The 17,432-nt window shown below is 45.0% G+C and overlaps 1 protein-coding gene across 1 annotated transcript in view; it reads left to right on the plus strand.

Annotated features, from left to right (window-relative positions):
• The window catches only part of PAPPA (pappalysin 1), a 236,225-nt gene that overhangs the window by 194,549 nt on the left and 24,244 nt on the right, over positions 1–17,432 (plus strand). Inside the window, exons 18-19 of the mRNA XM_083597139.1 lie at positions 4,693–4,840; positions 14,034–14,143. Of these exons, the coding sequence (XP_083453265.1) occupies positions 4,693–4,840; positions 14,034–14,143 (258 nt within the window). The remainder of the gene's footprint in view (positions 1–4,692; positions 4,841–14,033; positions 14,144–17,432) is intronic.

Consider the following 17,432-nt stretch of genomic DNA (forward strand, 5'->3'; position numbering starts at 1 on the left):
ATTAGTATCTCACCTGGTACTGAAAAGACCATAATGAAGGCTTCAAGTGAACCTCTATGGAGAGTTTCCCATAAGTGCTGTGTCAGCACTGAAAAAGCCTTCTACAAGTTGCCAGCCAGCAGCGCCCTGCTCTTTTTTCAGAATGCTCCATTGCACACCTACCCCTTCATTTTCCAGGATCCCCTCCCCCCCCCCATGCCCACTGAGCATACCTAATCCTTGTTTTACTTTTTCTGGTATTACGTACAAACACACACATGACACCTCTTAGGGTTTTTTCCATAAAGCCTTTTTCTGCAACTTCATATCTTCGGGTTCCCCCACCCAAAGACTCCTTTCGTTGCATGAAAGGTGCCATTTCAGATACAAAAGTACAAGTACCTGAAGAACGAGTTTGCTATGATTAAACTTATCTCCCAACCTAGGAGCCAACTCTTAGGGGCTATGGGGGCTCTGGCCCCCTGCAATAAAATATTTGAGGGGGCTGGCCCCCCAAAGTTGATGTGCATTGCGTGTTCGATTATGTGGGGCAGGGCATAGCTGGTCCCCCTATATTTTGTTCAAGTTGGCACCCTTGTCTCCTGATCTTATGAGGAAAGCCCTGCTTGATTCAACCAATGATATAAGTAGTCCAGGGATGGAGAACTGTTTCCACGCCAAGGGCTGTGATTTGCTATTCAACAACTTTGGGCAAAAAAAAAAAGTTGGATTTCCACTGTTTGAAATATGGCAACCTGATACAGTACACCAGTTTCCAGGTACATCTCTCTCTGCCCTTCAATGTGAACAAGTGAATAGCATTATCCCAAATCAGGGATATATTCCAGCCAGGCGAAAACACTCAAGGATGACGTGAAGCAAGACCAGGGAGGGGTATGGCCCAGGGAGATTAGAGGGGTCCAGGGGAAAGTTCCAAGGGCCAGACAGAAGGGCATGGAGGGCCACATACTGTTGGGGGGCGTTAAATGAGGAGGGGGAGAACCATGTATGCCACCTTGAGCTGCTTGGAGAATAAGGTGGGCCGTAAGTGCAATAAGTAAATAATAAATATGAACTTCATTAGCATTTAAAGTAAAAATGAAACAAACTGTCAATAAATTAAAGCAGTGAATGAAAAAAATACAACAAACAGTCCAGTGAGACTGGAACCCAGTGCCTCAAGTCCGTCATCCCATTTCACACCGTGACCAATCAGACACTTCTTGGAATCCCACAAGCTGGAGCCCTGCTTAACATTTGCAGTGGTGCACTGCCCCCAAACAAGGAAGCTCTACTTGGTCATCATCATCATCATCATCATCATCATCATCATCATCATCATCACATAAATGTAGAGAGACCTCCCCAAACCCTCTACAAACCCATTGTTTCTGTTGCCCTCTTCTCCCGCTACCATGGGTTATAGCCAATGTTAATCCTAATTAAAGTAGAAGGCCTGTATCTCAGTGCCAGAGCATCTACTTTCCGTGCAGAAGGTCCCACGTTCAATGTCTGGCATCTCCAGGTAGGTCTGGAAAAGACTCCCTGTCTGAAAGCCTGGAGAACTGCTGCCTGTCAGTGTAGACAATACTGAGCTAAATGGACTCAGTCCACATTCACACCATACATTTAAAGCACTGATACCACTTTGAACAGTCATGACTTCTCCCAAAGAATTCTGGGAGCTGTATTTTGCCAAGGATGCTAAGAGTTGTTAAGAGACACCTATTTGCCCCACAGATAAGTAGTTCCCAGAGTGGTTTAGCAATCAGTTCCTCTTCACAGGCAACCCAGGAAATTGCAGCTCTCCTAACAATTCTCAGCACCCTTAGCACATTGCAGCTCCCATAATTCTTTGGTGGAAGCCATGACTGTTCAAAATGGTATCATAGTGCTTTAAATTTATAGTGTGAATGTGGGTTTGCATAGGCACAACTAACTTAGGTCCATTGATTTCAATGGGTTTGATCTGAGTAGAACTTAGTAGGGTACATCCTTGTGCCTTTTCCAGGTCTAAAGGTAAAGGGACCCCTGACCATTAGGTCCATTCGTGGCCGACTCAGGGGTTGCAGCGCTCATCTCGCTTTACTGGCCGAGGGAGCCGGCGTACAGCTTCTGGGTCATGTGGCCAGCATGACTAAGCCGCTTCTGGCGAACCAGAGCAGCGCACGGAAATGCCGTTTACCTTCCTGCCAGAGTTGTACCTATTGATCTACTTGCACTTTGAGGTGCTTTCAAGCTGCTAGGTTGGCAGGAGCAGGGACCGAGCAACGGGAGCTCACCCCACCATGGGGATTCGAAGTGCTGACCTTCTGATAGGCAAGTCCTAGGCTCTGTGTTTTAACCCACAGCGCCACCCGCATCCCTTTTTCAAGGTCTACAGCATCCTTTTTGAGAAGGACTGACCAGAACTGTGCATAGTAGAACAGTTCTGTGTGTGCCATGCTGTGCTGTGTGAGAGATGCAAACAACTGGCATATTCTCTTCCCAAACCTTCCACACAGAAGTCTGGCATCTGGTCTGTTTAAAACCTTCACATACCAATCAGCATCCCTTCAGACTTTGACTCTTCTGTGTTTAGATCTAGCAGGCCCTGTTTCTCCCCACCCCTCACCCTTGGTGTCTTTTGGCTAACTTGGCAGTCAATGTGCCCGTGAGCTGTTTGGCAGCCTTACAGCCACCAAGAGAGCCTGGTTCCACCAGCCTCTTGTGTTTGGTGCAGAAAACGTGCAGTGATGTAATGGGGATTGTGTTTCACAGTTCAGGGTTGTGTTGAAAACTGCTTCAAGCCTTTGGGGGAATGGGAAATTGCCCCACTGGGAACATAAGAAGAGTCCTGCTGCATCAGGCCAGTGGCCCACATAGTCTGGTATCCTGTTCTCACAAGAACTGTCTCCCCTCCTGTGGTTTCCAACAACTGGGAAATCTATAAAGATGGGAGAGCAAAATACATTATTTGCACAAGTGTCAAACTATGGGTCCTTACTTCTCAAAGTAGCGTGTTTGTGGGGGGTGGGAGGATGGAATCCTCATGCACCATTCATGGTGTTTCATTCATTATCATATTTGTACCCCACCTTTCTTTCAAGGAACTCAAGGTTGTGTACATTCTTCTCCCACCCACCCCCAACCTATTTTATCCTCACTACAACCCTGTGAAGTAGGGTAGAGTGAGAGAGAGTGACTGCCTAAGCTAACCCTGTGGGCTTGGTGCCTGAGAGAGGATTTGAACTCTGGTCTCTGACACTTTAACCCTGTGATTCTCAACCTGTGGCTCCCCAGATGTTGTTGGACTACAACTCCCATCATCCCTGAGCTCTGGCCTTGCTGTGGGACCCACAGGTTGAGAAAGGCTGCGTAACCACTGTGCCACACCAGCTCTTACGTTATAGCAATTACACATCCTATTCCTTGCTATATTTGGGAGGGTGGAGGGGGGTTAGGGCAACATGGTGGGAGCAGTGCCAATCTCTGGTGTAAGGTGGGTTGGCTGAAAGTCTGAGCTCTCATCACATAAACAGAAGTTATTCCATACTGACATATAAAACTTAAGTGAGGTTCAGCTCTTAATTCAGACATGATGTAGCGGGGTGGGGAGTAGTCCATGGATATGTGTACATTTTTTTCTTTTTAAAGCATGTTTTTAATGCAGGAGAAACATCAGCTTGGCTGTGAGGCAATTCCACCCCCACCTCCTGCAAAAGCATTTATATCATGCAGTAGTTAACATTATATGATATGTACCTTGGCACTGAAACCAGCATTTCAGTCTTGCTGGAGTCCAGTTTTTCCTTGGCTTGCAATGAGGATTAAACCATTAGGGGCCTTAATAGTCCTCGTTTCTAGCAGAAATAGGTGTGTGTTACTGCTCTGCAGACTTTGGTGGACCTTGTGAGAGTACTGACCCTTGAAAATGATAATGGCTTCAATTAATGTGACCCTTCTGGCGAGGATAAATTATTGTTTTAGTGTTTTATATAGTTTTCTCCTCCTAATAAATTGGCTCCATAATAGGCTGATGCTGGAGCTAGGGATGTGTGTGAGTGTGTATGTGGTTTCTATGTTTGAATGGGAGAGAATTCCTTAGTGACTTCAATGCAGCTGAAATTTCTTTAGGAAGGCTGGGACAAATTTGCCAATTTCAGTTGACACATCCTAATCTTCAGTTCAGTTCTCCACTCTCTGAAATAATTTTTTTTCTTGGGGGCAGGGCAGATTGTCATTAAAACTCACCTGCATTTTCATTTTCATTTTTTTGCAGGTTTTGCTTATAGCAAACACATGCAGCTTTGGCTGATGTGCACATTTTGTTACAAGCCACTTCCTCTAATATATTGAATTTTAAGATACCTTTTTCATGAAAATAATCATTTTCATGCACACTTTTATGATGATGATTATTTTTTGTACACATGCAGAAAAAGTGATGGATAATAATGCAACCGGTGGTGGCTGGTGCCCATTGGGACTGGCAGGGTAAAAAGCAGGGTGTCCAAACCAGAGGTGGAGTCACAGCCAATGACAGGTGGAGCCACTACCTGATTGGATATGAGTAAGAAGGCAGGCAGGTGGGGTTGGCTGAGGACAGACTGAGGTTGCAGGTGTAGGGGCAGTGCCCCATTTCCCCAATGGACCAGCTTCCAATGAATGATAGTGATGCCTGGAACACCTTCACCCTTTTCCTAAGCTGTTCTTCCTGCTTTCTTTTACCAGGGCCGTGGGAACAACGTGATTCACTGCCGGAAAGACGGCACCTGGAGCGGCTCATTTCACCTCTGCAGAGGGATGCAAGGACACTGCTCCCTTCCCAGCCAGCTGAGCGGGGGCCTGAAACTGCAGTGTCCAGAGGGATACAGCATAGGTATTTATAAGGTTTCTGCCAGCTTAGAAGCCAAATGGTTGATGTCAGTGAAAAAGGCAGGAGAAAGGCAAGGGTTCTTCAAAAGCTTCCTCTTCCGTCTCCCACCTTCCCCCATTGGCCTGAGTCTCAAAACAACACAGCTAATTAATCCTTCTTGAAAGGGCAAGACAGACTTTAAGGTGCCAGACCTCTTGGTAACATATGATGCTCCCTTGCACTCACATAACAGGGCGGTTCTCTGTGGTCCTTGGTGATGGCTGCTCACAGTTAAACTGTGGGTAGCAGCCTTTATGTAACTATGTGCACAGGCACTTCTGTGTGGATGCCGCAGTGACTTTGTAGTCTGTTTAACCTGGAGAAGAGAAGAAACAACTAATGGGAAGCATGGCAGTGCAGGGATGAGGAACCCTGTGGTACTTCTGATATTGCTGGACTACAGCTCTTGTTATCCCTCACTATGGACCATGCTGGTTGAGGCTGGAGGAGCCACAGGTTCCCCATCCCTGCAACAGCAGTCTCCAAATATCTGAAGGGCTACCATACACCTGTTGCCTTAGGGTATAGCCTAGCACGGAATGAGTGGAAAGCAGATTTTGGCTGAAAAATTGGAGAGGCTTTCTGTGGGTAAGAGCTGTTCAACAGAGGACTAGCTTGCCACTGGAGATGCTGAGTTCTTCTTCTGGAGGCATTTGGTCCATTTATCAAGGATGGGAATGTATCAAGGATGCTGCAACATCATGCATTGAGCAGTGGCTTGGACTAGATAACCCCCAGTGTCCCTTCAGATTTTTTATGCTTCTACAAAGAAGAGGCCAGCTAGATCAGACGAAGGTTCCAGTTTTCCTGAATGCTAGTGTGGCATCCTGTTTGCCTCAATGACTCCACAAAGTGCACAAGCAGGACATTACGGATTACATCCAATATTCATCATACTCTGAACAGATCTGTTGAAATTAATGGGCATTACTAACTTACATCCATTGATTTCAATGGGTCTATTGTGAATACAAAACCTGGAGAGCAACTGCTGGTCATTGTTGACCAGGGATGGTGAAGCAGTGACCCTCCAAATGTTGTTTGACTGCATTTCCCAGGGATGCAGGTTTTCTGTTCCTGGTATAGGCAATATTGAGCTAGGCAACCTCAAGTCCCAATTACTACAATGTATTCAGTGTGGGACTTTTCCTTGGGCCCAGTCCAGAACCTCCAGCCGATGCAGAATGCTGCAGCTAAATTGTTGTGGACAACCATGTGCTACTGGGCCAGGTTCAGTGTTCTGGTATCATTTGGCAAGGCCCTTAACAACTTCTGTCCAGGGTAGCTAAAGGACCACTTGATCCCTTCTATCCCTCCCTGATCACTGAGGTCTTCAGGGGAGTAATTTGTAGTGGGGCCCCATGGTTCTGGTGCACAGTTCGTATCCACCAGGAGCTGTGTTTTCAGTATTGTAGCCCCAATTTTGTGCAAATCCCTTCCAATAGGGCCCCCTCCCTATTGAACATCTTTCTACAGAAGACTTCTAAAAATTCAGCAGGCATTTTGACTTCTGTCTGATTTTATAGTTTGAACTGATTTTTACCCTTTTTTTGTATTTATTGCACACTGCTTAAAAACTGTTGCAGTTAAGCAATGTATAAATTGTTTAAATAAACAGATAACTAGGTAGGTTAATGGCCTGGCTTGGTATAACACAACCTCCATTGTCCCAATGACATCCTGAAAACATTTGCCTGTGGCTGTAGAAGCAGAATGTAAGACGAGCCTGCTGGGTCAGTCCAATGGCCCATCTCATCTAGCATCTGTGTAACTGTGGGATTCCTGCAAGCTGAACACAATGAGCACAACAGCACTCTGCCCACCTGCATTTCTCAGCAAGTGGTATTCAGAGGCATAGAAAAATAGCCATGGTGGCTAATAACCCTTGAAGAAGACAGTTGTGCCCTGTGGGAATGGACTCTCTGCTGGTCAACACCTTTTCATTTGTCCATATCATGGACACAACGCCAGGGTTTGAAACAGGAGACTTTTGCATCCCTACCTGGAGATGCCAGGGGCCGGATCTCTGGCCTTCTCTATGCAAAGCATAGGCTATGGACCTTCTGTGAGTGGCTCTTCCACAAAGTGTGAGCGTCATTGACAAGGGATGGGGGAGAGATTTGATTCAGTTTGCATTTGAAGACAAATCCGCTTAATTCACACTTTCTGAAATAATCCACTAACTGAGGCACAATCTCCTTTCGAAATATGCACGTCTCTAAACTCATATACTAAGGTAAAATGCACACTACATACTTTCAAATATAGCTAATGTTGAAAACAACGTACACAAATACATTATATAGAGGGAAATTGCTCTGCAAGTATGTGTATGTCAAAGCAAAATTGCAGACAAAAGGTTACATTTGGAGAAATCCACACTAAAATCCTGATGATTTTCCATGATAACTTAAAAAAAAAACCAAAAACAAAACAAAACCTGGCAAACTGATATGGCAATATGGAGAACTAAATTTTGAGATTGGAAAAGGAAGAAACTGAAACTGAAAGATCCTCCCATCCCTATCACTAATCCAGGTTGTGTAGTCCTACCAATACAGCAAAGATGCATTGCAGGTAAAGCTCCAGGTCCGTGTGTGTTTGTGTGATTTCCCCATACACCATTCTCTCCTTGGCTATCATTTTGAACTCCAAAGAAATATCTCCCCTCCCCTCTCTCTTACACATACACTGTGCTGATCCCTCATTATAGCCTAACTATTGTGAGTTGCTTCAAGGCCTTCCCAAGGGGGAGAGGAATGCGACCTAGATGAGCTCACTGCTCTGTAATGATGCCAATTATGGATCACATATCAAAACAATTCAGGCCTGCTCCTCTCCTGAAGTGTAAATTGCACTGCTGGTGAAGCAGTGAGACGGCAAGCAGGCATCCTTTTCCCTGACAACGTGTATTATCTCTGGAGAAGAGGTGACCTTTAGATGCCTACCAAAGGTTGCTGTAGCATTCAAGGGACATCTTCCCCCCTCATTTTTCATAATGCTGGGTCCTAACTTTCTTTTTTTGGTAGAGGGGGCAAGGTGTAGGAATGGAAGCTGAAATGGAAATTAAATGGCAATTGCCTTGTTCCACAAGGTATTGTCTTGTTATTCATTTATGTCACTTTCCCCATGACCATAGAACCATAGGATTACAATTACAGTTATCCTCCTTGTTTTACCCTTATGGCAAACTTTGGAGGTAAGGCTGCAGCAATTAGTGCTGGCTCTGCCAGTATGTATTATGGACCAGGGTCAGTCTGAGCCTGGGTTTTCCATGCTCAAGTCCTTAGGGTGCGTAGCAACGTCTACCACCTTCGGGCAGTGGTGAGCTGCAGTAAACCCATCTCAGGGGTACAGCCTCTACTTTGCATGCAGAAAGCCCCAGATGCGATCTCAGGTCAGCCTATTATGTCACCAGCATGAAATTCTGGTGGGCCACAGCCAGCCAGCATAAACAATATTGAACTATCAGTGGCTAGTAGCCATGATGGCTATGCTGTGCCTTCTCAGCCAGAGGCAGTAATGCTTGTGCATGCCAGTTTCTGGAAACCACAGGAGGGGAGAGTTCTCATGCTCAGATTCTGCCTGTGGGTTTCCCATTCAGGTATTGTCTGGTCACTGAGAGAACAGAATGCTGGATTAGATGGGCAGTTTGTGTGGTGCAGCAAACACTTCTTTTGTTCATATGTTACTTGGAAAAATGCTGGGGATTGAACCCAGAACCTCCTGCATGCAAAGTAGATATGCTTCTTCTGAGCTATGGTCCTTCCACATAGATGGGTCATTGGCCTGATCCAGCAGGCTCTTCTTTCATTCATTGCCATTGGCTGGGCCCACCCCCACAACCCAGAAGGCAAAATCTATCCCAAGCAAGGCCTCTGATGAATATCTTAACAGCTGTGCAGAATCATTGGGGAATAAGCAGGCTATTTCGGTGGTTTATAGGTCAGGCGTTGCATTGAAAGAGGCATCTGTTGTCAGCAAGAACAGAATCTTGTCTAGTGAGTGACAGATAGCCACCCACACATACAGACATACCCTCCAGTCCTATGTTGTGTCTTCCATCCACTGGGAATGAACCAATAACAGCTGTCTATGCAATTTTCCCAGAAAGCTTAATAAAATGCTGCTATCAGTGAAACTGCATCCATGGGATCTGTTAGGTTGGCACGTATATACACAGGTGAAACTCAGAAAGATAACCCATCTTCAAACAACAGCAAAATCTATCTACCCGTTTGACTCAGCCACTCAAAAATAATGGAAGGCAAGCCTATCCAAAGGCATTTAAAGACAAACCTATCTAATTCGCAGTTTCTGAAACAATGTGCAAACTGAAACAAAGCTATTGTTTGAAATTCATTCTTTTCCGTATTTTGCAATGCAATTTCTCCATCCAAGTAATGTGTAAAAATAGCAATAGTCACAATAATACTAGAGTAAAAATGCACATATCAGTGAAAATATTGTAATATATTTGGGGCAATTCTTTTGGAAATATGTGTATATGTGAGGGGAAATGGCATAAAAGTGTGTTCATTAAGAGAAATTTGCACTAAAATACTGGTAAATTTTAATGAGGACTTTAAAGAAAAACTTACATGGCAATGTGAAGAACCGAATTTAAGATTGGGGGGCAGGGGGGTGAGAAACTGGGAGAGAACAAAATGGGTAGATGCAGACATTGGTGTTACTGCATACACCAATCAGGGAAGGGTTTGTTGTGAGCCAGAAGTGAGAAGCTGCCTCCCCTCTTTGGTCTTGTTTCTGATACTGATTGGAGTTCAGAGCTCCTTAATGACACTCACAGCAGCTGTGCCACTGTGAGAGTGATTTCGCAGAGGGGGGAAAGCCAATGCAGCAGTGGCGGCAGCACCCCCAGGGGTGTAGGTTTGTGTCTTCGAAAAGCTCTAATATATTACTGCTTACCTTAATAGGGAGAGGGCAGGGCTCCTGTGGTGCGCAACCATTAGGCGAAATGAAGAAGGGGCTCACCTGCTAGCAACTGTGCCACACCACTTGTGCCCTATGTAAACAGGTTTCAAATGCATTTCAGGCTGAAAGCTCCCTCATAGAAAGAAATCATATCTGTTTGATTAATCTGTTTAGGTCTCACCTCTTCCTCCCGAAGATGCTCAGGCTGGTAATAACAGCAATAGTAAGACTAATTTCCATGCACATAGAAAACTAGCTTGCCAGAGAGATGGGCTCCCTGGCTTGCTTGATTTCTGTGTGCAAAAATCTATGTGTGATCTCCCTCTCCCCACACCCTCTCTCTGTGTGTGTGTTTGTGTGTAAGTGCGCATTGATAGATATAAAATTCTTATTGTCTTGTTACATTTGTACCCTACTCTTCCTCTAAAGAAATCAAGATGGTGGTGATGGTGGTTATCAGACGTTTATATCTCAACTTTCTCCCTGACATGAACTCAAGGTGGATGCAGATAAAAATAAGAACAGCTGAAAACATAGGTGGGGGGGGAATAATTAAAAGCAATTAAACATAGATAGAATTAACACTACACACACACACAAATGGAGAGAATAAAAACAGCATGGCAATTCAACAGGCTTTTGGGAACTACATGGTTCTCCCCATCTCTATTTTATATTCTCAATTATTGATCATCATAATTGTTATATTTATATCCCACTTTTCCTCTAAGGCAGGCGAGCTAACGCACATGCTTTCTTCCTCCTTCAAATTTTTCCTCCGTAAATTAGAATAGATTGAGAGGCAACAGCAACCAGCCCAAGGTGACCCCAGGGCTTCATAATGCGTGTTTGAATCCCAGTCTCCTGGGTCCTAGTTCAACAGTCTAAGTATTACACTGCATTGGTTTCCTTACTGAGAACTGGGTTGTGCATCTGCATGTGTCCTGCAATGTCCACATACTTATGGAGTGAACTTTCTAAACTGGTGTTGTATACAACCAGGTCTTTCCCAAAAGTTTGCAGGGCACTTACATACAGTGGTACCTCTAGTTGAGGACCTAATCCATTTCGGGGTGCCATTCGCAACCCAAAAAGTTTGCAACAAGAGTGCCTCTTCTGCACATGTGTGAGGCACAGTTGAGCGCTTTTGTGCATGTGTGAAGCGCGCAGATTGCTTCTGCGCATGCGCACGTGGAGAACCCAAAAGTAAACACTTCAGGGTTTTCTGCGTTTGTAAGCTGAAAGTCCATAACAAGAGCGGAACGCAACTAAAGGTACCACTGTACTCATAAAAAGCGAGCTATCCAGCAGCATACTGTATATGGGCAACTTCCCTGTTTGTGCAGTAGCCTTGCTTCTGGCTTTCAGTTTATGAGATTGGGTACAAGTGATCTGCATCAAGTCCTGATGAGGAGAAGAACCCAAGCTGGAGTGCAGAAGAAGAAGAAGAAGAAGAAGAAGAAGAAGAAGAAGAAGAAGAAGAAGAAGAAGAAGAAGAAGAAGGGTTGTTTGGATTTGATATCCCACTTTATCTCTACCCTAAGGAGTCTCAAAGTGGCTAACAATTTCCTTTCCCTTCCTCCCCCACAACAAACCCTCTGTGAGGTGAGTGAAGCTGAGAGACTAGCCCAAGAGACTAGCCCAAGGTCACCCAGCAGCTGCATGTGGAGGAGCGGGGAAGCCAACCCGGTTCACCAGATTACGAGTCCACTGCTCTTAACCACTACACCACACTGGCTCTCAGAAGAGGAGACAGGCAGGAGTCCATAGCAGCCAGCCAGTACAGGGGACTGAGGGGCAAGGCATTTGCATCCACTCCGGAAAGAGAGTGGCCAATGCCAAGCCCTTCAGAACCCTGGACAGGTACCAAGGAAGAGGCAACCTTCTCCAACATGGGCTGGTTGCAGGTTGAGCTATTGTATAGTCATTCAGCCTGACTGCCTTTGCTGGAGAATGGAGATCCTTAAAGGAAGAGGCCTCTGGCATGCAATCTAGCATTTGGTCACTCATCAGCTGGGCATGCCTGTTGCAGTGGTGAGCAGATTTTAGACACAATGTCTTTGGGGATCAGTGATGCTCCTCCTTCTCTGAGCTGCAGTCCATGGATTATGATGCTTCCTGGTTAGTGGTTATCATCACAGCCCAAATTTGGAATTCCTGTAGGTGGTAAGTGCTACTGGCTCAACTGGCCCCCATCCTTCCATTCAAAACATTCAGAATCATAGCATTGGAACCAACCCCAAGGGTCATCTAGTCCAACCTCCTGCAATGCACAAATCTCAACTAAAGAATCCATGACAGATGGACATCCAAACTCTCCAAGGAAGAAGAGCCCACAAATTCCCAAGGGAGACCATTCTTCTGTTGAACAGCTCTTACTGTCAGAAAGATCTTCCTGATGCATAGTTGGAATCTCATTTCTTGTAACTTCAAGCCATTGGTTCAACTCCTACTCTCCAAAGCAGGAAAAAACAACCTTGCTCCGTCTTCCATGTGACAGCCCTTGAGATATTTGAAGATGGTATTCTATCTCTTCCTGGTCTCCTCTTTTCCAGGCCAAACATACACAGCACCGTCAACCGCTCCTCATAAGGCTTGGTTTCCAGATCCTTGATCATCTTGGTCGCCCCTCTGAACACTTTCCAGCTTGTCAATATCCTTCTTAAATTGTGGCACCTGGAACTGGACACATTACTCCAGGTGTGGTCTGACCAAGGCAGAATAGAATGATACTATGACTTCCCTTGATCTGGACACTATACTGTTAATGCAGCCTAGAATAACATCAGCTTTTTTGCTGCTGCATTACACTTTTGGCTCTTGTTAAGCCTGTGGTCCACCAAGACCCCTAGATCCTTTTAACATGTACTACTGGCAAACCAGGTGTCCCCCATCTTAGATTTGTGCATCTGCAGAACTTCACATTGGTCCCTATTAAATTTCATTTTGTTAGTCTGGGCCCATGACAAGGGTGATTTGGCTTCTTGCTGGGAAGACTCTCCCCTTCTCATTTTCCTGGCAAATGGTTGTGCTCTTTCCCCTGTTAAGATAAGCCCCCTCTGATCCTGTCAGCTCTGCTGCCAGATTTTAGAACTAGGGTGGGGAACCTCATCCCCAGTGGCTCCCCTCATTGACCCTCTAGTTTCTCTAGTTTTCACAAGGCTGGCTGTAGTGTGTCTGTGAATTGTGACTAATGCTGTCTTTCATGCCTGGATGAAATATGGACATGGTACATGTCTAGCCATGTCTGCTTTTGGTACTGCTTGGCATGTGGCCCCTCTTTAAACTTGCCCTTGAGGGAGTGTGCCCCCAGGTGAAAAAGATTCCCCACTCCTCATCTACAAAGATAGTCCCACATTGGAGAACTCCACCCCACTCCTTTTGCTTCTTTGTGGTGACTAGTCCAGTGTGGGTGCAGTGCCAGCTCCTGGTGCAAGGGGACTGGGCAACTCCTTACCCTGCTACAGTGGGGCCCTCATATGTTGGAAGCTCACTTTCACCTCTGGTTTACAGGCTGCTGGTAGCATCAGCAGGCAGCAGTTGCACTTTGGCACCCAGTAGGTTGCTGTTACCACCAGCCATCTAAATTAACCTTGGTGATCTGCACATACATAGTAACATCTGAGGACTTCTTGTGGCTAAATCACAAATCCAGTCTTCCAGCGTGGGAGGTAGCAGAAAGTGTCAGTGGGGATGGGTGTATGGAGCCCAGTGGTTCCCCAAGTGTGCTTGGTGCTAATGGCCCTGTGTGTATGAACCATCTCCTCTGTCCTGTCTGAGCTGGAAGATCTGGCAGCATCTATTCTCTGAAACTCCCTGCCTATTGATATTTAGGCCAAGCCTTTGTTATAATGCTTTCTTCACTTGCCGAAAGCCTTTTTGTTGTTATTTAGGTGAGCCTCCCCATACATTTTATTATGCATATTTGTTTTTAAATTCTGTTGATTTGTATCTATATTTTGATAATTTTATTATATTCTTAAAGTCGGCTTTTATTGCTATTTTAAATGAGCATTTTATGCAATTTTATGTAAATCACATAGAAATATTTTTGGAGTAAGTGGCATAAAAATGTTGTATACAATGAATGGGTGATTAATAAACTGCTTGGGGGTTGAATACTGCTTAGAGGTTTCTTTTAAAATCAAGTGATATACCACTTTAAAAAATAAATATATAATGGGGCCTCCCCTCTCCAATCTTCCTTTTTTCCTTTTTGAAGGAGCTGAATGTACCATCTTGTGCCCAGACCATCCTAGTGAGCCCATCCTGTTGCGTGCCAACGAGACATTACAAGACATCCAGCACTGGATGAACCCTCCAAGAGTGAAGGTCAGTGGATAGTCCCAAGTGTGATTTGATGGATAGATTGTTGTGGAACATTGACCCCCTCATGGGCTTCCTAGGTAGGTTTGGTTGCAACAAACCCAGCAGATAGTCTTGAAAGCGGAACTGGGCAAATTCATGGTCAGGGAGAAGACCATCAATCAGCAATGGCCAGGATAATAAACAGCAACTTGATGTTCACCACTTGATGGCACCCAGCTTCCTCCCAACCATGGGGTGCTCTGGCACACGGCTGCCTCCCAACAACATGGGGCAGGATTTTGCAGTGTGGGGATGAGGCACGGCACATTGCCTGGCCTATCCCTTCTGTGTGGGGCGCTGGGGCACAGGGTAACACCCAGCCTCCTACTGACAGTATGGGCCTTCTCCCAACCACACACATGTGGTCCCCTCAATCTTTGGCACAAAGTGGTGCTGCTAGTTCATAAGTAGCCTACCCCTAAATACCAGACACAGTGTCTTGTTGCCTTCATGACTCTAATTGGTCACTGAGTTCTTCCAGACTGCTGTTATCTTATAGAAGGGATTAAAATGCATACTAGAATTTTAGGTTTGCACTTTTATGGTGGATTAGTGGGTTAAAACATGCCATCGTGCAACAAATCTCCCTTAAAAACCCCCAACAACAACTGGACTCCCTTTATTGTTCGGAAAGTGATGGAGAAAAACATAGGAAAGTGTGGCTTGGACAAATGACTAATGGGAGGAAATGTAAGTCATTATGTATGTTCATTGTCATATAGCCAATCCACACATCAGAACAAATGGTCACTAAAGACTGGACCTAGTTTGACCACTGCATAAGCACTGTGCATGCGAATCAGGATGAATGCTCTATAAACTCATTACCTAGGGGATCCCAGTGAGGGAAGCATGATCCTGGACTAGCCATTCATGCTTATCCTTATGGTATTATGGGCAAGTGTACAAATGTGATGGAGAGGCAGTACATTTCCGAGCACTATTCAAAATGTTGGTGCTAACCTTGAAAGCCCTAAATGGCTCTGGCCATGTATGCCTGAAGGAGTGTCTCCACCCCCCATCATCCAGCCTGGACACTTAGTTCCAGCTCTGAGGGCCTTCTGGTGGTTCCCTCACTGTGAGAAGTTACAGGGAACCAGACAGAGGGCCTTCTTGGTAGTTGTGCACTCCCTGTGGAATGCCCTGCCATGAAGTGTCAAGGAAATAAACAACTATCTGGCTTTTAGAAAATATCTGAAGGGAACTTTTTAATGTTTGATGTTTTACCTTGTTTGATGTTTTAAGTTGTTGCCCAGAGCAGTTGGGGCAAATCAGTCAGATGGGCAGCATATAAATTATTATTAGTATTGTTAGCCACATTCAAGCAGTGACTTGCTTTCAGGTAGGGGTCAGTCACTTGCCAGCAAATTTAGGCTGCACAATTATAGCTGATTTGTATTTCCGGAGGAGAAAGGATTTTTTGCAATCAGAAAGGTCAGTGATAGGGGAAAGCACTGGGAGGGTTGGGTGGCTCTTGGCTATCATCTAATCTTCCTACAATGCTACCTAGTCTCCTTGCAAACAAATCAGGATGAATGTTCATTTAGTAGTCTGTGCCATCTAAACTGACTGTAATCGGGTCAGGTCGAATGTTCAGTAAGCAATGAGTTTAGGTCTCCTATCACCTTCCACTTCTCCCAGAAGTCCAAATTCTCAGGCTTTGTTTATCTTAAGAGCATAAGAAGAGCCTGCTGGGTCAAGTCAATGGTCCATCCCTTTTGCCATCCTTTTCCCACAGTGGCAAACCAGATGCCTCTATAGGAAGAAAGCCCACAAGCAGGACCTGAGCACAAGTGCACTCTTGGCTCCTGCAATCTCCAGCAACTGGTATTCAGAAGCATTGTTCCTCCAACTGTAGAGGCAGAGCATGGCCAACGTGTTTAGTAGTCATTGACGCCCCACTCCATGCATTTATCTAATCTTTAAAAAAGTCATTTAGGCTTGTTGCCATCACTGCCTCCTGTGGCAGCGAGTTCCATAGTCTAACTAGGCACTCTGCGAAGAAGTATTTTCTTTTATCTGTCCTGGATCTTCCAACATTCTATGTCAGAGGGCTCTAGGTTTCTTTCAGATTGCACATTTTCTAAGATTGCTAACTCAAAAACCTTGTCATTGAATTGGCTGTTCTGAAGATAGGGATAGAGCATTCACAGTCTATTTCTGGTCCATGCCATTCACTTCTTTTAATCCATAAATCTCCTCCCTGCTTCCCCATCAGTCTATGATTTATTTATCTTTTAAACACATAAAAATTCCCATTATTTTTGCACTTTTTCTGGGCTGAATGGTACACCGTTTTACCTCAGGTATGCATTTTTCATATGCTTTTTAATCTGAAGCATGCAGTTTTGTACACACTCGGGTACATTTATTGAATTGAGAACTATTGCAAAAGGGTGTGTGTGTAAAAAACTGACACGAGAACTAGCTCCAGATTTGTACATTTGCCTGAGAAGTCCAAATCAGGTGGGTCCTCTTAAAATAGCAGGCTGAACAGAGTCCTTGAGCATCCAGATTTGGAAACAAAATAAAGGAAGGGAGGAATGACCGACCTCAGACCTCAAGATAAATTTGGAATTTACATATCTATCATGGCCATTGGGGCAATTTCTTGCAGAGAATAGGACCAGAGAGTGGGTGGCCTACAATAATAACAGCCTACCCCCACTTACAGGGCCTCCTGTCACTCTTTGCACCACACAACACATTAGAAACTTCCTTATCTACATTTTAGAGGCTCTTTCTCACCATATAGACTTTCAAGTGGGGTTTCAGGGGGGGGGGTTGGTTTTTTGGTTTTGTAATTCACTGTGAAATAAAAATCCTGGCTTGAAAGTGTAGCTTTCCCCTCCCCCCTCCCTCCCCATTCTGTCCTCCTTTATTGATGCCGTCTCTTGAAAGAAGCCATAACGAGTTTTATACCTACATATCCCTGGAGGGCTCATTAGGTAGCCAGAGGAGGGGAAATAACTGGTAGTAAAAAGGGGAAAGCGGCCCAGATTGCGGGGAGGTGACGGAGAGAAAGGCTGAAGTATTCCAGGAATACAGACCAAAAAAAGGAGGAAAAAATACAAGTCACTCTCACCCTCAATGGGAAGAGGCATGCAGAAAATCAATTCAGGTTAGGGGTGTGATGACTATTCCTTAATTTTGATCATTTATTTCAAAAGTCACATGTTCAGTGCAGCTGGACAAATCACTGAGAGGGTGCTCCCTTGGCTGAAGATTTGCACTGTTTCAATGCTCTTCAGAA

Source organism: Podarcis filfolensis, assembly GCF_964270895.1.
Source record: "Podarcis filfolensis genome assembly, chromosome: Z".
Taxonomy (NCBI): domain Eukaryota; kingdom Metazoa; phylum Chordata; class Lepidosauria; order Squamata; family Lacertidae; genus Podarcis; species Podarcis filfolensis.